Source organism: Camelus bactrianus, chromosome 12 (assembly GCF_048773025.1).
Source record: "Camelus bactrianus isolate YW-2024 breed Bactrian camel chromosome 12, ASM4877302v1, whole genome shotgun sequence".
In the NCBI taxonomy this organism is placed as follows: Eukaryota; Metazoa; Chordata; class Mammalia; order Artiodactyla; family Camelidae; genus Camelus; species Camelus bactrianus.
This window is the reverse complement of record NC_133550.1, coordinates 26756037-26782265: the sequence shown is the minus strand read 5'-3', so window position 1 is coordinate 26782265 and position 26229 is coordinate 26756037. Positions and strand designations below refer to the sequence as shown.

The 26229-nt window shown below is 40.6% G+C and overlaps 1 protein-coding gene across 1 annotated transcript in view; it reads right to left on the bottom strand.

Annotated features, from left to right (window-relative positions):
- Positions 1 to 526: 526 nt before the first annotated feature.
- LOC123612969 (high mobility group protein HMGI-C) overlaps positions 527 to 26229 on the bottom strand; it is a 131778-nt gene continuing 106075 nt past the window's right edge. The window contains exons 4-5 of the mRNA XM_074375085.1: positions 15059 to 15091; positions 527 to 3670 (exon numbers count right to left, since the gene is read on the bottom strand). Of these exons, the coding sequence (XP_074231186.1) occupies positions 3623 to 3670; positions 15059 to 15091 (81 nt within the window). The 3' untranslated portion in view covers positions 527 to 3622. The remainder of the gene's footprint in view (positions 3671 to 15058; positions 15092 to 26229) is intronic.

The window sequence follows — 26229 nt, the reverse complement described above, 5'->3', positions numbered from 1 at the left end:
TGAAAATATTCCTATCCAGTTGACACTGTATGCCTTTCATTTCTTACTCTTTTCACCACACAGTCAGACCTCTACAGATGTTAATTCAGAGGTAACTGATGTGTCAGTTACTCCCCTTACAAACTTCGTACACACAGGCCTGACGTGGAACGGTCTAGTTTTAAACTCTCGCCTGTTCTTCCTTGACATTTCTTCTAAGGTCATCTTTGTAGAGTTAAATGTCAGACTGTGAAAGGTGAATTTAGGGCACTTGATGTAACAAGTATGATACTGTCTTCCCTCAGTATCCATGGGGCATTGTTCTGGAACCCCGTGCCAATACCAAAATCTGAGGACGTTCCAGGCCCTTTCATAAAATGACTTAAAACAGCCAGCTCTCAGGGATCCGTGGTTGGCTGAATCCGCAAATTCGGAACCCGCAGAGGGGCGGCTGTACTTTAAAGCTTAATGTCAGTGTGTAGAGAGGTGTAGGTGCACAATAGGCAGGAGTTGCAACAAAATGATTTGTGAACGTCTCTCTCCTTGACCTGTTTTGACCAAACTTTATTACTCATTTAATGGCGTCATGACAAAGAGTAGGAATCAAAACACATGGGGATCACAGAGGCTGTTATGTTTATTGTGCAGAACAGACAGTGATAATCCACTAGAGAAATATTTTCAACAAGCAAGCGATTCAAAGTACAATCATAGACAGCAACTCTACATGAAGAACAAAGTTAGAAGACACTCAAAGAAAACAGGGGGAAAGTCAACTGCAGTTAAACGTCTTGATACTTTTCTCCTGCAAACATACCTAACTTGCAGAAATGGTAGAAAAGTTAAATGTCCAGTCTTACTTAGCTGAGACCAACAACAGCAAAGAACAGTCCTATAAAATTTATCTCCCACAAAAATAAACTATATATATAAAAATTTTATGATGTTCTTACTGTTCCATTGGCCACAAGCTTTTTTTTTCAGTATGAAAAATGAGGTATACTGGGGCTTAAGAGGTAGTAGTGTGTTTTGATTGTACAACGTATAGGAAACAAAAGAGTAACTTCATCAGAGATGGAAACTGCTGGGTGCTCCGAGTTTGTACAACAAGAGCAACTGCTGCAGTTTTATGAGCTGGCCAGTGAGGTTTCAAAAGTGCCCAAGCCAAGCTATGGAATGGGACTTTCATTTTTATGAGGCACTGTTTGTTTGCTTATTTAATGCACAGTTAACAGTAAGGTTGAGTTTTAATTCTCTCCATAGCTCCTTTGGTGATTCATAACAGTGAGCGATCCGCCAGTCTCAGAGAGGCATGTGGCCTTTGAAACTACCTCCCTGAAGCGGCTGGAAGAGAGATGGTTTTGAGTTTCATTTGGCATCAGAACTACAAGCCAGACTGACACAAGCGGTCATGAGAAGCTACCTCTTGGCCCAGTTGATAATACCATGTTAAAAAGTCAGCACACTCACTAGGAGAGAAAGGAATAAAAACTCTACATAAGAAGCGTTTAAAATAAATCTGGTTGAGACATATTACAAAAATCACATTTGTGTAAAGTACATGAAAATATTTGTCAAGCATTTTCTCATATTCAACTAATCTTCAAAACACACATTTTTGATTGCATCATGCAAAAGCTGAGCTTGTTGCATCTCACCTACAAAGCTTCAAGTTTCTTTGAAGGTTGGCTTTATGTTCTTTATTCATTTGCAAAAAGTATGTAAAAACATGTTCCTTTCTATCAAAAGCCTTTTACAAAAATAGTTTTGATGCGGGCTAGCTGCAGTCTGAACTATTTCAAACATTGACAAAAATGAAGGCTGCGAGAAACAAGTTCATTCCTTTTGAAGTCTGGAGGTAGGTATTTGCAAGTCAATTAGTCCATTTCCTTAAACAAGTCATGTGAGGTACAAACTTGGAGGGTAACATTTAAACATAACAGTCAAATTTTGTGTGATGTGTAGTGTGATGGAGGACAATGATCCTTAAGAACCTAGGAGCGACTCGGTTAACAAAAAATATTCAAGTTAATGTAGAAAATCTAGCAGAGAAGCTGAAACAAGTATTTGTAAAATTTTAATAATAAAAAAAAACCATAGAAAAATACATAGCCATGCTGAAACACAGTAAGTAAGGAGACTGCTTCTTTAACTGTAATTAAGTGTACAAAAAGGACCGTAGGCGAGCAGCGTCGCCTACCCATTATGTGTTTTTTCTTGCATTGCTTGTGTATAGCAGCATGTAAAAAGTACTAAACTGTAAATTCATTGTAATATTCAGAGGTAGTATTGAGCAGTGGGGATGTATTGCATCTCTGGCTAAAAGTGCAGTTTGAATGAAGAGATGGTGAGCTGAAGTCAAAGTCAAACACCTCAGCCAACCACCCTATGTCAAAATGTATTACTTGAAGTAACACATAAGCTTCATTTGAGGTAAGTGGTATTTAGGTCTTTCACGGAAACTGATACACAATGGAGAGAGAGAGAGACAGAGAGAGACAGAGAGCCTGTGTTTTTGTTGTGGTGGTTCTTTAAACTGTAGTGTATCTCTAGCAAAAGAAATTTAGATTTCGCTCCTCCCACCTCATAATCCAGGTGAGTTCATCATGCATTATCCTGTTGGACCTTTTCATTAAATCACAAAGAGGATAATTTTACTTGTCTAGGTTCCTTAAAATGCGTTGAGGCTGACAAGTATGATTTATTGCTAAATGGCATTTGGCTCTGTAGGAAGTAGATTCTACCCAGATGAGTGTTCCTGGAAGAAAAAAAATAAAAAGAGAGAAGAAGAAGAAGAAGAAGAAGAAGAAGAAGACGAAGAAGAAGAAGAAGAAGAAGAAGAAGAAGAAGAAGAAGAAGAAGAAAAAGAGGGCCATGAGTAAATTTATTACTCCTGCTGATATGTGTGGCATCCATAAATAAAGGAGTTGGCAATCTCAGTTTGCTTCCTTCCCTTTTTGAAAAGTGAACATCACCTTTTCTGGTTTGTTAGCTGGATGAAAGGATACATCAGCATTTCGTCTCATTTAGAAATACAAGTTAAAAAAAAATCATCAAGTAAGTGTCTACAAGATTATACGAAAAAGAGAGGAGTAGTAGCTAGTCCTATCTTTGGTGTTCTAAACAGAAGCTGCGCTACTGGAGCGGGCGGGGGGGGGGGGGGGGGGCGGGGCGGAGGCGGACAGCGTTCCACACCCCGCCTTTCCTAGAGAAATGCCCAACGTCACACACTCGGGTGACACGTTTCTGGTTTGGATGCAGTGCAGTGATTGACTAAACCCGATTCAGAGTTTTTCTCACCCACCCACTCCGGCTTATCAGATCCACAAACTATTAGTAGGTTAAGGAAGAAGAAAACAGTAATTAAAAGTTGCATTGTTAAACTGTGTCCCCTGTGTTTACAGCAGTTTTTCACTAAACCTGGGACTGTGAAGGGATTACAAAGAAGGTGATTAATATAGTCCTTTTTAAGGTTACGTGACTTCTCCCGCCCCACCCCCGCCCCTCCCCCGCCCCACCCCTCCCCTCAAACCCCAATGAAAGTGGAAAGACCATGGCGACAGAGAGTAAGTGGTCACTGCAGTGTCTTCTCCCTTCAAAAGATTCAACTGCTGCTGAGGTAGAAATTGAATGTTGGCGCTCCCTAATCCTCTTCCGCAGACTCTTGTGAGGATGTCTCTTCAGTCTCCTCCTGGAACACACAAAGGGCACAACCATTACATCGTGTGGGCTGTTCTGACTACACAGTTCAGAGGTGACCTGTTTCCACAGCACATTACGCCAGCTTCAAAAGAGGATGCGGGTGATTGGCAAGTCCCTGGTTCCCAGGGCTTCTTAAACCGTAATTGAGGAATCAAGGTGTTGTTTCTTCCCAGAGCAGTCTTTAGGCGCTGTTGACTTAAGGCTTGACATCATGGCGGCTGGTCAGCAAATTCAATTGTCTGCGGTCCAGAGAATGTCAGGCCTGTGTGAGCTTACTTGCCAATTAGAGGGAGAGAGAAATGGGTGAAATTTTCCCGACAACATGCCAGTCATCAGTTTCAAAAAACCATCAAATCAAGTGAAGTGGATCCGTCCTCAAAGGTGCAAAGAAAGCTCGACCTGTGGATATTGGTCATAATAGCTGATGCTTTTAGGGTGTTTACTGGGTGCTTTTAGGGACTGGCTGTGGCCATTCCCATTTTACGGGTGAGGAAATCAAGACACGATAAGGCACTTACCCAACCAAAGTGGCAGGGCAAGTAGAGCCAGGCTTTGGGCCGAGCCAGATGGGCGCTGGAACCCATATGCGACCATAACGCCACCACTGCGAGGGCAGAAGTGAGCCTGAGAAAGGGCTGCAAAAGCTGACTACTCACTTCCTTTCCAAATGGATTTCCTCCTCCTTGTATTTATTAAAGCACATTTTGAGACAATGAGCCAAGTTTGGCATGGACTGCTCAATCTCCATAGTAAATCCATAGCGACCAAACATTTAACGGTGGGCTGGCCAAGCAGAGAAAATCTAATATATATGTTTTTTGCGGGACCTCCTCTTCCTATAAATCTAATTCATTCTCTTTCCCTTTTTCTGATTCCTTCTGGCTCTGGAATCTGCTGGGGGTTTCTGCAACCGGCTCGAGCTGCAAAGTTCTCTTTCCTTTTGCTTATTTAACAAATGCGCAGTACCTTTCAGGACATGGGTGGTAAAGCGGAGACAATAAACATTTCTGATAAAAGCGTTCTTCGCGAGAGGATGATTTTTATCAAATGCTGTACATGGTCTCATAAGACGGCATGTGAAAAAGATCTGGGAGAAGAGGTAAACATTTACTCCTGCAGCAAACTTTAAGAATGGCCGGCTTAACACAGCTTATAACAGTCTTCATACTTTAATAGATTTGATTTTCCACATGGCTTCATTTTGTCTGGGTGGCTAACTGACACAATTTATATCTCTCTTCCTTTCCCAGGTCACTACAGTATACCATTCAGTAACGCATGCCTTAAAGCTTGTCTGCATTATATGACCAAACTTCCATTCATTAGTGTTTGAAACACTTCAGCTGTGAAGGAACTCCTAAATGCTACCATGTGTGACGCTTTTGCGAAAAAGCAGCAAACGGGAGGGAAAAAAGCCCACGTGAACGGGCACTCACACGCTCACATGAATGTGTGCGCGCACACACACACACACACACACACACACAAAATCTCTCTCTCTCACACACACTCTCTATCCTGGGCTTTAATCACAGGCCACTGCTTACTGCAAAGGCGTTGCAAAAGGTTTCAAACCTTCTCTTCCCCACCTCAAGACTGAGAGAGCTGTAAATCCTGGGAATAAACACGCATACAAATGAATGGATTACAGCTTAAAAAATATAACCACCGCAGCATCAAGTCATGAGATTTCACACCGGTTTTGTTTAGTCTGCTTTGGGTTATGTGGGAAATGTGGAATGGATGAAGCTACCTTCCCTCTGCTCCCAACCCCCAAACTGCGGGCTTCACATATTTAAGCAGCAGGTTTATACCTCTTGATAGGCAACAGGCCATGACCCTGAGATTCTCTATGGAGTCCCGGCCACAAAGGAGGATGTAGCAGGATCAAAGCCACGGATGGACGTGCGGGAGACAAGCCAAGGTTCAGCTGCCCTATGACCTTGTCTTTTCACTTAATATTTAAATTCCAGCAAGTCACTAAGCTGTTCGGTGGATACGCTCTTCATCCGTCCCCCAAAGACTCACTTCTCATTATGACTGGAGGTGTGGACATAGGTGACTACCCTGAAACAGACTCAGCATAAAAGCTGGCAGACATATTTTATTCCTCCTTCTCCTGGTTAACAAATTAATGGTACACAGGCAAGCTGGAAACACTTCCCACCCCCAGATCAAGCTATAATTATTCTACTTCTAACTGCTTGATTTTTCTAGACTATCTGGAAACCAAAGTACTTCCGAATCCGGAAGGAAATTGAGTTTTCAGGCTGTGAACTTACAAAAGACCTGGAGTAGATGGAATGTGATCAACTTTTCAAAACATTCCCAGAAACTTTGCTTGATTGGAGCCCTTGAAGCTCCCGATATGGAAGTGGTTTATGCAAATCCCTCAGACACAACTCAGCTGAAAATGACGGTCCCTCAGCCTTGTATTGTTTCCTTTGCTTAGCAGTTCTTAATACAATGTGGAGAGCTGCTTTATTAAGGTATCTTTCCATTGACCTTGAAATGCCTCCAGGAGCTGCCTCTTGGTACTGGGTACATAACTGGGATGTCGGGGTGCGGGGGGAGCCTCATTCTGCCGAACTTTTGGAGGCCATGTGGCTCTCACGTGCTCCGAATGATGGTTTTCTCAAATGTCTGATTCGTGGAGTGCTCTCTCTTCTAGGCAGAGCCCTGACTGGCCACCCTCCAAAGGAGGGCATGGCTGCCAAGTGGATGATGTTGGCGGGGTGCATGGCACCTCTCATCTCTGCAAACCCCAGTTCTTACCTTTCCAGTGACTTGGCCTTTTGCTACATGTGTGGTTGCTGTGACCAAAGGGTACGGGTAATTAAGAGAAGAAAAATCCTCATAATTTTTTTTTTTTTTTGGTTCCACAATTCATTTACTGAATTGGGGCAGGGCAGGTGACTTAAAAGTAGATTGCAAGATAAGGCTGGGAGAGAATAGTTCTTGCTTTCCCTCCTGGGAGCTAGCGGTATTATGATACATGAAGATGGGAGTCAGAAAACCCATGTTCAGCTGCCCCAAGTGTCACGTCTGACCAGGCCTCACACAGGGCCCTCCTGTGATGCAAGGAGTGGACAGAACCGGCAACGTACGGAACAGGCAGCTGGTTCTGATGTCCCCCAGGAATCTAATTTTCATAGCAGTGTCGTAGGTGGGGACCCCTGAGACTCAGTCCTCCTCAGTAACTTAGAAGACACTGCCCTTTACCGTAGACATTAGCTTGCAACTTGAGATACTTAAATTGCTTCATGCTTGCAGCATATGGCAGGACCTTGGAGCTTGGGTAGCCCCCCCAAGAGCAGCTCTGAGGCAAGAAGGAGATTGAAAGACTGTAGCCAAGCATTCTACACATCTCATTAGGGGCTGGTTGGCAAGGTGGGAAGGCCAAGGAGCTGCGGTCTGGTTGAGGAGGCTTACTGTTGGAATGGGGCTTCAGGAATGAAGGATAAAAGGACTTTTCAAAGTGAAAGTGCACAGTGACATTTTTATGAGCACCAGCCACGAAGGCCTCTAAACACTGAACAGCCCCCAGCCATTCACTCGGTTACCTTACTTACAAACACAGCTGAGGCCGCACCACACCGGGGCGAGCATGCGGATTTTTTGGCAGAAAACTCAAGGGAGGAAAAAGAGAGTGGGCAGAGTTGGAGAACTATATTTTTATTATGAAACTCTTGGAAAACTGCACTCATTTTGCCTCAGTTTTTCTAAAAAAGGGAATTTAATAAGTGTAACTCTGTCATTGCCTTCTTTACACTTGGGGAAAAAAAAAACCCCACTAAAACCTAGAAATACAGTTTGCACATACCCCTATTCTCTTAATTTGGTTCAGCACCGTGCACATGGCATATGCCTTTGGGTACAGGTCTGCTAACTGGTCTCAAAAGGAGAAAGAAGACATCCCAATAGCCACCCTGAGCCCCTAATGCTGGATGGAATTTTTCAATGTCTTAAGAGTTTAATCACAGATCTTGTCACTTGGGTGAGGGTGTGCTCTGGAGGAAGATTCAGTACTTAATGCGAGAGCTGAAACTCTGGGTTTAATTTTCAGATGCAGACTAAACAGCAGGTCTGCAGTGGGAAGGAGACCAGTGGATTCCAAATGGAACCGAGAAATGGAAATACTCTCCCTGCAAACTTTAGGAGAGCTGTCACCACGAGGCCCCTCTTTGTGTGTAGGAAGGAGTGCAAAGTCACTGGAGTCCATGTCTGCTTTAACACATCCTTGTTTTTTCCCCCTTGGTTGCAAAGAATTCTGCAACTCTTTTATTATAAAAAGCTGCAGGCTACAAATACATTTGTAATTTAAGCCATCTTGCCAAAACAAAAACAAAAACAAACACAAAAACCCCCAAACCCCAGACATACCTGGTAATCTAGAAAGAGTAGTTATAGTTTAATAACATTCTTTTATGTCATCTGAGTATGTTCAATTCTTTAAGAACTTGGGATGACACACTCAAGAAGGTTTCACGTTCAAGAACATCTCGAGCAGCCCCATCAGGACAGAAGTAATGGGCTCTCCTCCTCAGCAGCAATCACCAGAAACCAAGTTTGCAAGTACCATCTGCCGTTAAGCGACCCGCAAGACCACAATGCTGAGTTTTTCTATTTCTCGGTCAGATATTTTTAATTTAAAATGGACTGGGGCTGTTTAACTTAATGGAAAGTGATTATTTCCTCCAACTAGGAAAACTTTATATCACATTAAAAAAGAACATGTTCAGTGAAACACAGATAAACTCTATCATCTGGTAAGTGTAAGGGATTCTGGCGGAAATGCTAGGAGGGAAGTATGTTTTCCAAAAGGAGGTTTTCTTCGGGTATTTACGGTATTTGTACCTGGTAATTAAAACAATTTTTTTTTTAGTTTTATGTATATAAAATATACAAGCATCCACACTGAATGTGTTTCATCCACTTCATAAAGCCAGTTCTAAGGTCTTACTGGGGTATGTTTAGAGTAAAGAAGGTTGATCCTGGATGTGATTAACCCCAGGCACCAACCCTGGCGTTAATGGGTAGGTAACTTGTACCTTATTCCCACTGTGTCAGACCAGTAATGATAATACCCATCGAGCTGCCAGGCAGGATGTGAGAAAAAAAGATGTGACGACCAAATGGGAAAACTTTGAAAAACAAGTAAAAATCCTGTATGACTACAGTGTGGAGCTGCGATGATTAATTGTAGCGCCTCATTCTCTGTTTGTTTCTTTACCTGTGATAGATGGGTGAGAAAGAAGGAGAGAAACCCTATTATTAACAATGCCTCCCAGAGGAAACAAAATAAGACCTCTTAGGTTTGTAAAATACTCTCCTGTTCGTCTCGTCCGTGCCTCTGTTCAGAGTTCCATCGCTGAAAAGACCGCAAACAGAGGTAACATTCAGCCCTGGGACACTATGAATTTCTTTCTTGGGATGAAAGGCTATTTAAAAATGTCTTCAGAAGGGAGTCGCATTTTTCAGTTAGGGAATTCATTTTACGTATAAACTAGTTGCAAGTTTCAGGATCCTGTAAGTCACGATTTCTGGGGATCACAAGCTTGCTCAATTTTCCATGCCAGTTCCAGTTTGTATTGAAGGAGCCTCATGTTTAAAAAAAAAAATAGCTAAAGATGCAGCAAAAGGATTTTTGCATGAAGCAAGCACTCAGAAGAAGGAAATTTATTTCAACATTTCCAAAATTGCTGAGGAATGTTCTTATTTTTATGCAGAGTTGTCTTTAAAAATGGACAGGTTAAAGGCTGCTTAATAGTTATATTCCACATGAGTTTGTTGATGGCAGAGATCGGGCGAAAACTTTCCTCTTTGTTTTCCATGTGTATAAAAGTTTTCACAACTTGTATTTGTTGCCAGGGAACAGAATACTTCTGAATTTTAATCACTATTGCACCAAACGTTTTTCATTATCCTGACATAGGACTTTTGAATAAGATTATGAAAGTATCAATAATAATAGTAAGTTAACAAATAATTCTTCAATAGACATTTCAGCATCCAGCAAACACTCCCTGAATGTAAAGAGAGCTTCTTGGACAAAGCAACATATTTCTATTCAAACATTAAGGATTTTCTGAGAAAGACCATGTTGTAAAGCCAGTTACTATTTATTCACATTAATTTGGGTCAGCAAGTTTGTATAAGAAGAAAGCTTACATATTAAACAAATAACTGGTTTTTATCCAATGCACATCAAAATTCAGAGGAAAAGCATTCTTTAGGATGCACAGAAAAGGAGGCAGATACGGCCATTTTATCTTTAGCCTGATCCACAGACTGCACCGCAGAGTTAGACAGTCATACTTAAAAAAAAAAACCAAACAAAAAAAACCCCCCAAGAAACAGCTGACTTCGTCCTGCCAATATTCCTTTATTACAACTAAGCTAATGACGTCATATGTTTACAGCTAATCATCATTTTGATATGATCCTTTGCCCTACCCTGTGCTGCCCTGGAGCTACTTATTCTAAGGGGTAAATGCGGCTTTCTGCTTGGCTCTCCCCTTTTCCCTTGACCTTTGCAATGTCAGAGGTCAGGGGTGAAATCAAAAAGCATTTCCTATGCAACAAAACAGTCCCACTCTGGGCGGGCTTCGATATAATTCTTCATGCTTTGCCAGTTGGTACCAAACATTTACTGGCCCACAAAACATTTTACCAGCTTGAAAGAGCCTACGCTGGAAAACAAATAAATCAGTATTCTTTATGACTGAAGCGGTATAAATCACTGCACTCCCTTGAGTGAGTAGAGTGACTCTTTTTTGCAAGTGTGATTTATGATGAACTGTTTACTGCGTTGGCCAAGATACCACGTAAAAGATGAGTGTTAGAGTGAGAACTCTCCCTTCTTCCTCCTTCCACCTTCCTCCTTTGTATGTCCAGACTAAAAGCCCCCAGTAAAAATGCCTTCTTTGAGAACAAGACGCTGACTGCAATTCATCAACCTGCTTGTCCCCAAATGAAATCTCTCATTTTGCTCCAAACAATGTTTAGGTTGTCTGAAATGTAAACATCCTTAAAACTGCCCTTGAAGTCTCTGTAAAAACATTCAACTTCTCTTTTCTTTTTCTTTTTTTTTTAAAGGGGGGGAAATCCCATGATAACCAAGGCTTACTGAGATTTTTTGCCCTGATACACACTACCCACAGAAGATGTTACTCACAGGTAAAAGCTCTATTTCGAAACAGAAAGCTTTGTTTCCAGTCTTTTAGAAACTGAAAACTTTCCAGTTCTCTCATTGGGAAGTTGAAGAGGAGCAGGTTTCTACCTGTCTTAATTGCTAGAGGTGTGCCTCGCCACGGCTGTACAGCAATGGGGAAACTGGGTTGAAAGGAAGGAGAATTTAGGATTTTCAAAACCCATTTTTACCCTTTCTTTGGGTAAGGCTCAGGTGAGAAAAAAAACGTCTGCATTATATGTAAGGACTAACTTCTAATCTCAGCCGAAAGCCTTGGAAGGGGCGAGTCAAGAAACAATAAGATAATCTAACAAACCGGCAAAACCTTTCTAGAAGTCGGAGATGGAGTGAGATTTATTCTTATCAAAATAAAATCCTGAGAAACAAAGCCTCCTGGATCAATAATAATCATCTGGTATGTTATGGTGTTTCTTTTATAAAAACAACAACAGCATGAACCAAACCTGCCACCTTCCTACTAAAGCTGACACTGTAATCCACGTGGCTGAGAAGCCAACTGCTTCAACTTGCTAAGAAACTCGGAAATAGCTAATCTCTTATTTTATCACTCTAAATGAAAATAGCGTTCTCTAGCAAGCTTTGTTTTCACTGGTTTTGGAATTTAAGAAAAGTTAATGTGAATATTGCAGATTTTCCCCTTTAGATTTTTAAAACACTATGAACTTTTCCCACTAGGATTATGAGATACACTCGAGGTTTGCAGCTAATGGCACCTGGTGGACTTCCCAAACACAAACCCCTGCAGTAGGATTTCCCTTAAATTTTTATTCCTCTCTAGACACGTGCACTTCTACACACAAACACAAGCGCACATCTAACTTCTGAGATTTATCATAATTCTGAATGTCTCCTTAGAAGGAATTGTGCCGCTCTGTCACCCAGTTTCAAGAGGTGGAATTCTTGAAGCTCTGAGGAGGTTTTGGAATTTGATGGCATTAGGATACTTTATAATAGAGTCTTTCTAATTCCATCTACATGTGACATACATACAAGCCAGGTGATTCTGACTGCTTTAGTCCTAATGACAGGATGTAGCAATTACCATAAAATTTCCCCTTAGTTCAGAACAACCCTTATTTTTAAAAGATGCAGTGAAAACACTTGAGGTCAAAAAGGTAAGTTTTGAACTAATTAAAATTCTAAAATTTTTGAGAATGTGTATCTCAGGAAATAAAAAACCCAGCATCCAAAAAGAAGTCAGAATGTAATAATACTCCCTGGGATTTATACAATTACAAGTTTCTCAAAATGTTCTTGGGAATAAAGGAAGATGCACTGCTGTTATCCCAGTTCATAGATGGATGCATAGGGAGCAGAGAGATGAAGTGCATTCACCCACGGATGGGGCCAGAAAGCAAAACTTGGGTCTCCTTACACACGGCTGAGCCTTTTTCTCTAGATGTAGAATATTTAATTGTGCTCAACTTTTCACCACCTCACAACAGGATCTGAATGTAACCCCTCAAAGTAGTGTTGATGAAGAAAGGATACGAGTCTGAGTTAATCCAGACTGCCACATGGAAAAGCCATCTGGGAGGGTATTTTGAAAGAAACAGATGGAAAAGGAAGAGATTCTTTTGAATGCAGTGTAAAATTTACATTATCCTCCATGAACTTCCGTGTAGTCCCCATGTTTATATAATTCATCACTGTATCCTCAGACAATATAGATGAGGAAGCCCAATGAGCTCATGTTCTCTTTTCTGAATCTGAGCTCTCCTTTCAAGGGCAAATCTGGAGCAGGGGCTGTAAGACAGCCAGACTGATCAGTGAGGACCAACCCAGTCCATCTGTGGTTTCTTTGATATTCCTGATTCTCTTGGGGAAAAAAACCCATACGATGTCACTTACATCATTTCTTGGTGTATTACTGCCCAATTTGTAGTCAGTTTTAGCCGCATTGATAATACCCACCTATGATTTATCTGTTTCTGCCTCTTTACTTTTGAATATGCCATTCACCTCATCTATAATATCTTCCTTTCTTTCCCTAATTTATGTCTTCATTTTCCCTTCTGCAGCTAAACAACAATAACAACAAAATTAAAACTCCTACCAGGTTCCTCCCCTTAAGTAACACATACCATTCCACCCATCCGTCTGTCATCCCCTGTGTGCCTCATGTGGCTTGACATTCTATGGTCATTTGCTCAACAAATGTTCGAATGTCTTCTCATGTGTGTTCACCAAGTATCTTCATCCCTGTCTCTACACTGGAATCACTTGGGGAGTTCATAAATATACTAATGCTTGGGTTTCCAGACCAAATAATCGGAATCACTGAAGGGTGGGGCTAGTGGTGTGCAGGTGAGTGTTCAACAATTTGCTCTCCAGTAAAAAAAAGTCCTGATTTGTGTATTGGTCAATTTTCATGGTGTAAGTCCGCCCACCATAGTAGATCTCAGGTTACCTACTTGACATCACAAAACATAGAATTTGAAAGAGATGCTCACAATTGGCTCACAAGGGCTGTGGATCATGCAGAATTGCAGTATTTATTGAAAAAAAAAATCTGAGTGTAAGTTGACCATTGCAGTTCAAACCCATGTTGTTCAAAGGTCAAATGTATATGGCATATACATGGTGAGAAATATATAATTATAATCTCTATGGGATTCTAATATGCGGCCAAGGTTAAGAACCTCTGAACTAGATTACACATTTCTCAGATGCAGTGACTGAGTTTTTATTCACCTTATCTTCCCTACAACACCAAGAACAGAGACTGAATCAAAGTTGTTAACAGGCCACATATAGTTATTAATCTATTGTGCACAGCCCATGATGCAACAGTGAACACTGCAGTATCCTTTGACCCAAATGCACAGAATTATAAATTCATTTTCTTTTGATTTTCTTACTGATGAAGGACAAGAAGCTAAATATATTTGGGATCTCCTACTTAAAAATGTCAAGTTTTTGTTTATATTTTGTTTTGTTAATATTGCTTAGAAACACTCAAACACCGTGTACTTATTTTTGTGTGCTCCGCACCACTCTTGACTTTTAGGAAAAGGAACAGCTCTGATTTTGATTTTTTTTTTTTGTGGAAACTGTTTTAATTCTACTTACAGCACATGTGTAATTATTCAGATATACTTCCCCTGTATACTTACATCTGTTTAGAAGCTTCAATACTGTTAGGAGCAGCATTTGTAAAGAACAGTAGACACATAAGATTGTCTGGAAGGTCTTTCCCAGGCAAGGCAACCCTGTCCCAAAATAGCAGGGTGCAGGGTACAGTTTTAGAGACCTTTGGTGAAAAGATCCCATGGGTAATTTAAATTTTATGAAAGTCTACAAAGAACTTGGTAACCCATGGCACTGCGTAAGAACTTACTCCAGCAGGTTCTGCAGAATACCTTAGGTCTTCCGGGCATCTCTTTCAACCCAGGAAGGGAGACCAGCAAGACATGTTTATACTCCAATGAAGCTCACGTATTTGGCAATCGTGGTTAATTTATTCTTAAGGTTTTTTTTTTTCCTTTGAGATATACGTCCTCAATAAGGATGATTCTTAGGCTTTTCTGTATAGATTATAGTTGGGACAAGGAACTCCAGGCATCAGGAACAAGAGAAATAAAACTGGTTCCTAATTTTGATGCTGCCAAAGACTTGAGCTGCTGTGACTCAGCCACTGACGTGAGACCCGAGGGTTCAACAACAGCAAAGTTAGTATAACTTAATCTGCCAATTTCCCAGCCTTCTTTGAGGGTATTTTGGGATCATCAAATATTATGGAATAAGTCAACACACAGATGTGTTTCCAGTCATGAATCATGATATATTTTGCAGCTAATAAGTCCCGTATCAAGTCAACGGAATATGGAGAGTTAGGCGGAAAGGACAAAATGTGATGTTTAAGAGTGGGCAAGACACATGATAAGATGTTTTATATGAGGCACTAAAAGGATTTGTTTTTTTTAAAGTATTTCTGTTTGCTCTGTACACTTCAGGCCTTGATCTTTTAGGGTTTTTAAAGACTCGCTCTCAGACTATGTATTTTTGACTGTGCCTGAAGGACACAGTTTTCAAGAACACCAATGCTGACATCATCAAAACTAGAAAAATACGAATTAAAGGTTTAATTTGGGGTTATATGTATTTTTTCACTTTACTTTTTATATTAATTAGGAGAAAAACATTGTAATGACCACCTCTTACCTGAGCAGGCTTCTTCTGAACGACTTGTTGTGGCTAAGAAAGAAAGAAAGAAAAACAACCGTTATATTTTAAAAGGAAACACACACAATGAAAATAATTAAGTATACATGTTTTAAATGTAGACACTTGTCTGCAAAGTAAAGACGAAAATTTCAAGGTTCAAATGGTTTATCGAAGGTTAAAGGATGTGTATTCATGATCTCTGCATGTTTAGGAAAAACAGTACACGTTAAGTTAATTAAAACAAGTCCAAATTAAGGTCTGCGATACATACCAGTTACATCAAAATAAACTTGCTATTCTATTCACTTTGTTTTTAGCTTGCATGCCACAAATCTTAAGAAGTGAAAGTGCCTTATGAGTTAATATTTAGGTTTTAAAAACCCATCTTTATTGAGATGTATGCCATAAAATTCACTTGTATGAAGCATACACATCAAAGTTTTTTAGTATCTTCAAAGAGTAGTAAAAACATCACCACAATCTAATTTTAGAACGTTTCCACCTCTTGCAAAAGAAAAGCTGTACCCATCATCACCCACTCCCCGTTTCCTCCTGCCTGCCCAGCCAACCTCCTGTCCCTAACACATCACTAATCTACTTTGTCTCTACAAATTTGCCTCTTCTGGACATTTCACGTAAATGGAATCATACAATATATAGCCTTTTGTATCTGACTTTTTTCACTTAACACAATGTTTTCTAGGATCATCCACGTGATAGGGTGCATCGGTGGTTCATACCTTTTTATTGCCATTGTATGTATGTCATTGTATGGATATGCTATCTATGTTTTGCTTATCCATTCATCCATCAGTTCATGGTCATTTGGATTATTTCCAACTTTTGGCTATCGTGAATAATGCTGCTATGAACATTCATATATAAGTTTCAGTGTGTACATGTTTTCATTTCTCTTAGTTATATAGCTGGGAGTGGAATTTCTGGGTCATAGAGGTTAACTCTATGTTAAACTTTTTGAGGAGCTGCCAGACAGTTTTCCAAAGCAGCCTCACCATTTTACACTGCCACCAGCAACGTACGAAGGTTCCAGTTTCTCCCCATACATGACAGTACTTATTTTTGTCTGTCTTTTTAATGATCGGCGTCCTACTGGGTGTGAAGGTGAATGTCACTGTGGTTTGAATATCCTGAATGGCCAAGGGTGTTGAGCATCTTTTCATGTACTTCCTGGCCATTCGTATATCTTCTTTAGAGAAATGTCTATTCAAATCTTTTGCCAATTTCAAAATTTGTCTTTTCATTACTGAGTTATAAGAGTTCTTTTATGTGTTCTAGATAGAAGTCCCTTGTCAGAATCTGATTTATAATATTTTTTCCCATTCTGTGGGTTTGTTAACTTTCTTGATGGTACCATTTGCAGGCTACTTTGTTTTCTCTGTGTCATCTCTATCTAATTCTGTATGTGGAGCAAAACTCCCCTCTTCGGAGTGAAACATCTGAGGAAACTTTTTGTCGACCCAGCTTAACCTGATTTTCCAATATTCAAAGTCTTAGAAAACTATTTAAATTATTCTTTGGTGTCATAAAAGGTGGATCTGAAGCCCCAGGTTCTTAATGGATTACTTCCAGTACTCTCTCTCATGTCTCATGTCTGAATATCAGCCTTATTTATTCTGTCTACACATCGCTGAGATTTGCGAATACAACTGAACCGCTCCGGTGTGGGCAGTGACGTGCTTTTGCCGTACAAGTGAAAGAAAAGTGCTGCAGTTCTCCCGGATGGCAGAGGTGAGGGTAGATGCCCTGCACTGTGAAGGCGCGTAGCTCCTGTTCGTTTCCCTTCCTCTCAGAGTGACGGTGGTGGTGTGATGTCTTATTGCTGCTGTGATACACACGGTTTATAAAAATCAACAGAGCTTTTTTTTTTTTTTTTAGATAAACAGGATAAAAATAAGAGAAATGGCAAAATACATTTGTTTACTGAAAAAAAAAAAGTTCTTCCCTTTGAGTTTAAATCCCAGTGGAGATGATGTCCTAAAAGGCCAGGTTTGGAGATGATGTTTCTCCAGGTGGGATCCAGCCAGGAATGATTAGGACTTCTTGTCTCTTCAGACTCCAAAGTGTGTGCTAAGAGAGTATTCATCTCAGAAGAGTCACTGGTCAGAAGAGACCACTCTTCTCTGTCTCTTCCTCCTGCTGATTACACCTGTACACATGTTGACTCCCGCACCATTTCAAATCCCCACACTCTCTCGCAGGCTGACTGGTTCCTGCTGCTCAGAAGTCCCCTCCCATTCTGGCCGAGAAGCCCGCAATCCATGTGACTCCTGCCCACTGTGAGGCTCAATGAAATCTTCTGAAAGGGCTGCCAGCTCACCCAATTTTCCATGAATTAGGTCCTGACACTTCAATGAGGGGAAAGACAATGTCTGAAACCCTGCCAGCTCTGGCTCCCGGCCTCGTCCGTGTCACAGAACTCCTGCAGCTGCCCTTCCACACGGCACTTCATGCTTCCCAGACCACCAGACAAACAGACCCTTGAGTCCTTTCAAGGCTGGCCGGGGTTAGGGCTGCCTGGACGTTTTCCCAGCCTCTGGCACCCAGTGGCTCCAGACTGTGCGGAGAACATTTTTGTTGTTGTTGTTGTTATTTTGTTTTGTTTTTATTTTTATGAATGGCTTTGGTAGAAAATGCAGACGGAAGCATAATACTACTGCCATTCATAAAAAGGGAAGGAACAAACTGCGGTCTGGAACTCTTCTGGGGACACCAAGCAAACTCCAACTCTCTTGTCTTCCCTGGGGAATCTGCTAGCTCAGGTACCGAGAAACCAGTTGGCCCTTAGGGTTCTTGTCATTCAAAACACTGTTGACCACTGTAGTTTTAGAAGAAGAACCGGATAACATCAACTGTGCACATTAACCTTCAGTGTGCTCGAGCAGTCTGTTCCCCTGCGCCTTCATAAGTGAGTAAGATTTTGCACTCGCATTTCCTGCGTAGAAGCTCAAATTCTTTCTGTTTTTAACGTCTGCCCCTTTGCGATTGGAAGGACCCAGGCCTTATTTATTTTCATTTGCTCACAGGGAAACTAAGGCAGAGGGAATGTAAATAACTTCCCCGAGGTCATTTCCTAAAGCTGAAACAACCTAGGCCTTCTAGTTCTCTAAATCCCCTATATAATGCTGTGAGGAAACCTATTCTCAACCTTTTTTTTGGAAAAAAAAAAAAAAAAGGCAAATCCAATTCCATCCAAGTGGAGAAGCTGTACTTCATGGCTTTGGTTTCCATCCCCAGATTCACTCTTTCCCTTGGGATCTCCCCAGACTCCCCGGGAAGGCCGATGGTTTCCTCAGCAGGGCCAGCTCTGATGCCCTTAGGCTGGGATAGAAAGTGAATCCCAGGGGACAGGAGTCAGGCCCGCAAGGTCCATCTGCTCCCTCCCGCCCCTTGGAGAGTCTTCCTTCATTATCAGCTGCGGAGGGTCTGAGGACATCCCTTTAAAAGGCATGGGTTTCACAACGAGCAGTCTATTGAACAGGCAGCAAAGCCCTCCGAGCGGCTTATTTAGACACTTCTGATGGTTGCGTTTCTGGCAAGTCTGTGCACATGGTGGGTTTATACAGCTTAGACACTTTGTCCACCTGGCATGCCAACCTTTCCGTGCACGGAGATTCTGAGTTCCTTATGTTGTAAGATTGTTATTACACCTTTCAAATAGCTTGTAATGAAAATCTCTGATTCCACTTTTGCACTGAAACTTCTAAAATACAGTGGGTGAAAGAGAACTTCCTCCCAGAACAAAAGAACATCATCAACCACAAAGGACTTGGAAGAAGTGCTCTGAATTAATATAATGTTAAAATAAAACTGTGAAGAAAAACCCTGTCAACTGAACGTATCCTTGTACTGGCCTATAATGAAAAAGAATATGAAAAGCAATATATATATATAAATGAATCACTATACTGTACACCAGAAATTAACACAATGTTGTAAATTGACTACACTTTAATTAAAAAAAAAAAAAAAAAAAAAAAAGGAAAAGGGCCCTGTCTAACCACGAGGTCTTCAGAGTTCCCTACAGGTTAACACTTATATTGGACTAGCTCAGCCAAACTGAAAATACAATCTTTAGGCAAATAAATATGACTGTTAAAATACGTAAATAGCTTAGGACACCACATGTTAAGAAAGTGCAAAGGATGTGATAAAGGAAAGGACCTAGTTTTGGATGTCTGAGATCATACAGCAAACCGGTATTTGTCCAAATGAAACGGGAAAAGTTAACAAATTTGTAATGTCCACAGACTTTTTTGGTTTTTTTGATTTTGTAGGAAAACATTTGTGTAGGAAATTTCTCTCAGTATAATTAAGAGGCTCCCCAGCCCTTCTGAGAATCCAGCCTCTGGTTCCGGGGAGCCTGTGTATTTTCAAGCTGCTACCTAGACAGCTAAGCCACCTCTTCCAGTGGGCACTGGGGAAAAACCCTTCATAACAAGGGACCTAAACATGAGTTGTTCATCTTAAAACGAATCTAAACATTGAATGAAAAGAGGCTTTAACCGGACTTAAGTTTTAAAAAATTGAAGTACAATGTATAGAAAAGTAAGGATGGTCACTATGCAAGGGGCCTGAAGTTGATCTTTGAAAGAAAATAGCCCTTCCCTTGATTTCTGTGCAGATGGGTCTCTTAGTTTTATGTAAGCAGTAGACTTTTAATCTAATTAACAGTCTTGGTTTTTTTGCCATCCAGTAATAGGCAGTTTTGCCCACTTGGTTTTTAAAGTCATAAGACCCTTGCTCAGTCAAGAGGGACTTCTGTTTCCTGGCATGACCTTTTTTCATGTAGACTGTTTTTCATTCTCTTGGCAGTATAAGACAAGACACATCCCCAAGGTGTTTACTAGAAAAGAATTTGAAAACCCTCATTTCTTTTGTGAGACGTGAAGGGCCCCTAAAACATTACTTCTTATTTCTCATTTCGAAATGAAAGTTACCTTTTAGGGGGCTTTCGCGTCTCATAAAATAACCGCTCACAGGATAAGCTCAGTTATTTAAAGTTTTTAATTAAATATGCTATCCTGCTAAAAAGATACTTGTTTTTAAACTTCCAAGAGTTCTTTCTGGCCTAAGCCAGCACATCAAACTACGAGGGCCCATAATTACGTTTGTATTCACACAAAAGCGACCAGATTCATCTTCTGCCTGAAAGGACTGATGAATTTATCCCCACCTTTTGGAGAAAATTTGGAGAAAATAAATCAGCCTGTTGCTCAATTACCTCAAATGCTTTCTGAACCAAATCAATTAGTCATTTATAGCCAAAAGTATCAAATAAGTAGACACAGCTCAAATTCTAGACATGTAACTGTCCAGCCTCTACAGAAACTCTCCAAATATGGCCATGAACCATGAAGGCCAGCAGCAACTGGACACCACGTGGTGCACACACGGACAGGAATTCTTTCTGTCATGTGGTTTGAACAATATCCCTTTTGACCCTTTGTCCTAAGTAGTTTAAAGTCTCAAACGATGACCTTTCTCTCTGTGTATAACCATTCACCGAGATTTACTTTCATGTGTGTGTTGAGAAAGATGCTTTCACTCTCTGAAACTTCACAGTGCTGTTCTGAATATACATATATATTTTGGAACAGGACATTAGCCCAACTGGAGGGAGACGACCTCCATCAGGAAGGAAAATTCTTCCTTGAGTTTCATGAAACGATGTGATCTACACACTTGTTCACAGTGCTCAGGATTAACAGGTTTAAAACGTTGATATTCCAGAATGTCAAGCTTCTATATTTGGCCCTTTTAGAAAATGAACTTTATGCTCTAGAGGTTTTGAACCATTTTTTAAAAACACGTAAGAACCTCTCCCTCTTCTCTTGCAAATCCGGTCTCTGTGGAATCCTACAATAGGACGCAGGCAAGGTGGCACTTCTGCCTGGCCTCCACTCCAACCCACTCCCTGTCTTCCCAGGAGATCCCTGAGGCCCCTCAACAGAACACTGAGCGCTCTGGGGAACGTCAGGTGAACGTCTCTGATCTCTAGGTGCAGATCCTCTGTCCGAGCCGTATCACCAGGATACTTGGAGTCAGAGCATCTTCACAGCAATCACTCAGTGTGGCTTATCCTGTTAGGCTGAACCATACGAACCTGAGTTTTTGTCAGTCAAAACCAGTCAAAGAGCAACAATTTCATATGGTTTAACCTAATAGAATCAAGGAAAGGTGGCCATTCTTGCTAATGCGGCTGTGTAATTTTCATGATTTTTGTCATTAGGCTGTGTTAGCCAACAGATGTTTGTGCCTTCTGTGCACCTAGATCCTGCACTCAATCTCTCTGCTTACCACTTTCCATCTCGAGTCCTGACTCTCCCATTTATTTTACCAAAGGCTGCCAGACTCTGGTGAGAGGAGGAATTTGACTTTCCCAGGCGTGAAGTTCCGGGGTTCTCATTCTACAGCCTTTCTTCCGAAGCACCCTGGCTGCCTTTGTGACCATCTAGCTAAGTTCTCATACCCACTCCAAGCCCTTCTGAACTCGACCTCATCATGGAAACTGGATAGAATAACTGGCAAATAACAATTCTTGGTGATTATTCAAGAAAGCTTTATATGAAAACTGTGACTTCTAGTTCAATTTAAAAATGAATGGTCAACTCTCAGTGACACCAATATAGGAAAGTTGAGTTCAGGGTCCTCTCTAATACCAAGTGCTCAAGAAATTACTTGACTTACCTAAGGAATGTTTTGGGGAATTAGGATCGTGTGTCTGACTGTAGCTATACAAATCCCACGCCATTGTGTATACCACTCTTATCAGGCTGGAGGTCTTCCTGTTTCAGCGGCTTCCTCGGTTGAGAATGATCCCGTCCCCTAGTGGTGGGAAGCCTCGGTGAAGAGAAGAAACCGTCCACCGCAAGTAAGTAGTTAGTGGCAGTTTTTCTCCAGCTTAGAAAAAGCCTGAGTTGGGTTACAATTTCTTTGTCTTGCCCCTCCTGTGTGCACTTAGAGATGACTGTGCAACGTGTGTACACACATGTAACCCCGAATGGTTACAATCTGACAGTAACATCTGGCCCTTATAGTGCAAAGGGGATTTTGTAGTTCTCTGTACAAAGTCTCCTAACAAGTGATAAATCTATGGGGAGTTTTGGCAAAATCTCTGGAATTTCTGCTTGGTAATAGGGGGGAAGGGGTGGTGTTCTTTATTTTCTCCTCTACTTGGCTTTACTCTTGGACTTAATGCAAAAGACAAAAGTAAGCATCATTTCAAAAGCATTTATTGGATTATTATAGCGAAGTGCCCTCGCTGCAGCTGGCCTTGTTTAATCTGTTCAAGGATGAGGAGAGTCACAATCTGCTCTGGTTTGTGTTTATTAACATCAGCCTGTGTGTAGATGGCAACGAGCCATAGCAGTTCTCGTGAAAACAGATTTGGGGGCCAATACTTTGGAGTTTTTGCCTTCCTTCTGGTGCCTTTCAGACACCTTCAGAATGGAGGAGAAAGATCAATGGGGAATCCTTAAAAAAATCTGTGTCCTGATCAGTTCCTTCTACAATTTGACCTGATGAAATTATTCACTGGCTCATCAGATTCAAGTTGATATTTGATGAACTGTATGGGGACTGGGTGTACAAAATGAGTAAGAAAAAGTTTCCTGGTCTCAAGGATCCTAGAGTCTAATGGGGGAGACAAATAAGGAAACAGATATTAAGAGTGCAACGTGCAATTTTAGATTTGTTTTTTCCTATGTTTGATGTAATCTTAAGTGTAGAGAGGCCTGCTCATCAAAGATAGAAGAGGATATCATAAGAAAGAAGAGCTGACTCTTTTCCCTTTAATAGGGAAAATGAGAAAGTCGAGATAAGTTTGTTGAAGAAAAAGAAATACAAGAAATCTGAAGACTTGATGTAGAGGAAAAGCATCATTCATTTCCATCACACACACAAAATACAGGCAGAAAGAAATTTTCTTGGTTTTCACTTCGGAAAGTGAAAGATTAGAATTAAGCTTAAAAAATTCAGAAAACAAAATAAAACTATGGGGGTAGTGTTGTCAAAACTCTGGTTAATTTTAAAATGATACTTTGGTGTGCTCCTGAGCCACAGCATTAAAAATAAAATAAATAGGCATTTTTATTTTATGGAAGATGGCTGCACTTTGGGGATATAAAGCATCCTGAAGTGAACATTCACACAGGTTGGGTAAAGGAATATGTTGTCTCATGAGTCAACTTTTCATCCCCATTTTTATGATTCTTCAAGTTTTGGGGGCAGGGGGGACATTCACCTTCAGGCAAAGAAGCTGAGTGAACATTGTGAGATTCGTGTTATTTCACAGAGAAAGAATTACTCTTGTTTCAGTCTTATTTCCTTTTTCTACACATTTTTAAACCGAAACACGGCATAGTTTTTTTTTAAAGGCTCAGATTATTTATTTATTCTCTTTACAGATTTCTTTTTTGGGGCGTATATAACCATTCACAAAGCTAGTTCACTTTGCAAAGGCACACGTGGTTAACAGCACCCAAGTAAAGTGAAGGAATATGGGAAACACTATGCTGCTGGGTTTTGACGAAAGAAACTCATGTTTGAAGAGATGCTGTGGACTAAAATCAAACTTTAGCTAATGCCAACCTTACCAGACAGAAAGACAAATGTTTAATACTAGATAAAAGTAGACGTCTATGAGACAATGGAAATTAAATTGCGTACTATAGGAGGTGAGCAAAACCTGATACTCCAAATTTGCCGGGGACATCCTTGAAAGTCCACTTAAGACATAACGTCTTCTTAACATCTGCCTGATTTATTCAGAGAGTGGTTATATGAAACTGGATTTGGACCTGAACAGGAGAGAGTTTTTCATATAACATGTAATATCTTTTCTTGTGTGCCTGCCCATTTGCACAGAACACAAAGCATGTGATTTTTTTCAGTAGTTCTAATTACTTTCATTTTGACAAAAGAGATTTAGAATCAATACGTAGAAAATTTCTTCAGTTCTGAGAACATTTGTCTGGCCTGGAGACTAAAACATTTAAACACGGTTTTACAAAATGATTGGAGGATCCAGGATTTCCCAGCAGCCATGCTAGTTACACATGGAAACTGAATTTAAAAAGCTGAATCATGATTTTAGGCATTTCCTTTCCTTAAGGAAAGAGTCAGTAAATTTATTTGTAATCTCTTATGCTCTCAAGGACTACAAAGGGATAGTTTATGGGTTGAGAGCTCTAGGATACTTCACTGAGTCATCTCTCTCCGAGAACCCTAATTTAGCAGTATTTTCTTGGCATTAGCCTGGGGTTGACTTTAGCAGTTGAGTTGTTTTCCTTGGAGGAAGTTTAATATTCAATCCGAGAAATGTTAACTATTCCCGAACATTAGCTTACAGCCTTCAACTTTTTAAACAGTTGTAGAAGCAAGTTCACTTTCTTCCACATTCTCACACTTCCAGAGTGTACCCAGCACGCCCGGCTTTCCAGAGAGTACCTCCCTCCCGAACCTTCCCTCGAGGTTTTCTCTGGATTAATGTCCCTTTCTTCAGAATCTGTAAATTAAAACGTCTCCCTTCCTCCTTCAGAAAACCTCACATTTCATTCGGCTTGTCTCCAAAATCTCTTATTTCAGACTCAAGTGGGGCTTCAGACAGCCCCCCCCCCGAACCACCCGACTCAGCTCAACTGCTCTAAAATTGATGTTTCTCCCATCGCCGTACTGTCGTCTTAGAAACTATCTTGGTTTGGGCCATTCCAGGGATGTCTCTCTGACTTCTGTCTCATGACCACATCCACTGAATCAAACACTCTTTAATCACAATTCAGGGTAAGGTGACCCGACTCTTCACTGTGTATTTATATTGATCATATATTAATCACGGCAGTGTACAGTTTACAGTGATTTACTGTGTACCGTCTGATTTCCCTCACATCAGCCATCTGCTGTGAGGGACCGCTGTTCAAATTTACACACAAGGAAGTGGAACCCTGAAGGAAGACGGTGACTTACAAGGGTTACAAGGCCGGTGCATGACGCTGCTCCAGCTGCAACCCGGGCCACGCGGGTCCCCCTCTTTTGCTCTTTCCACTGGCCCCTACTGCTCCAGCAATTAGCTTATTTCTGTGCTTATTTTCCTATTAAAGAGATCAGTGCTATATGTGATCATCTTCTCTCATCCATAAAAGGGCATCTGTTTAAAAAAATAATAAAAATCTAGCTTTCCAGGATGACGACTTCACTAAGAAGGAAAATTACCGAAGAAGAAGAAAATGTCCCAATTTTTAAAGATCTTAGTTTTAAAAAATGCTTCTAATATATTTAAAGGATAAGCCAGTATTAGAAAACTATTTTCACTGTAACAGCTTTGTTCTGAAAAAAGTTTTCTTGTCACAAGTTTCAAGATGTCTTAGAAATATAAATAGCATCTTGTTTCTCACTAGATTTCTATAAAAGTAGAAATCCCATCCTGCTATTCATACATACACATCTGTATGTGTATATATGTATGCTGTATATGTGTGTATGCATGTGTATATATGTATGTGTGTATATGTACACGTGTATATGTGTATATGTATATGTGCATGTATATGTGTATATATGTGTATATACATGTGTATGTATGTGTATATATGTATATGTGTATGTGTATATGTATATGTGTATATGTATGTGTGCATATATGTGCTTCCCATATCCTTTTATTTCCTTTATTCCCTTCAAAAAGTTTATGGAAAAAATCAGGCAAGGCTGTGAAGGCTAAGATTTCTGTGATAAATGTTAATAAATTATCTTTGGTTTCTTTCCCTCTTGTTTATCATTCGCTTTAATATGTGATGATGTTAAAAAATGTTAGCTATAAATTCCATATTGTTCATGACACAGGAGAAAACAGACACAGCTCCTGCATCAGTGGTGTCTAGAATGTCATGTACTATATATTATTGTTTGTGAGCAAAATATAAGGAAGAGTAGAGATGCTACTTCCTGTCAGGTGCCATACGGGTCCTTCCCCCACAGGCTCCTCGTCTCTGTCATCCCCTGTGGCTTCCCACTCAAGAAATCTGTGCATCTCTTGCCTTTAATCCCGTGTCCTGTGTGGTCTTTGTGTTCACTGGCTGGTGCTTTTGTGCATGTATTCACTTCTCTAGATTGTGACTACCCATGACACTTATTCTTTACCCATGAGATTA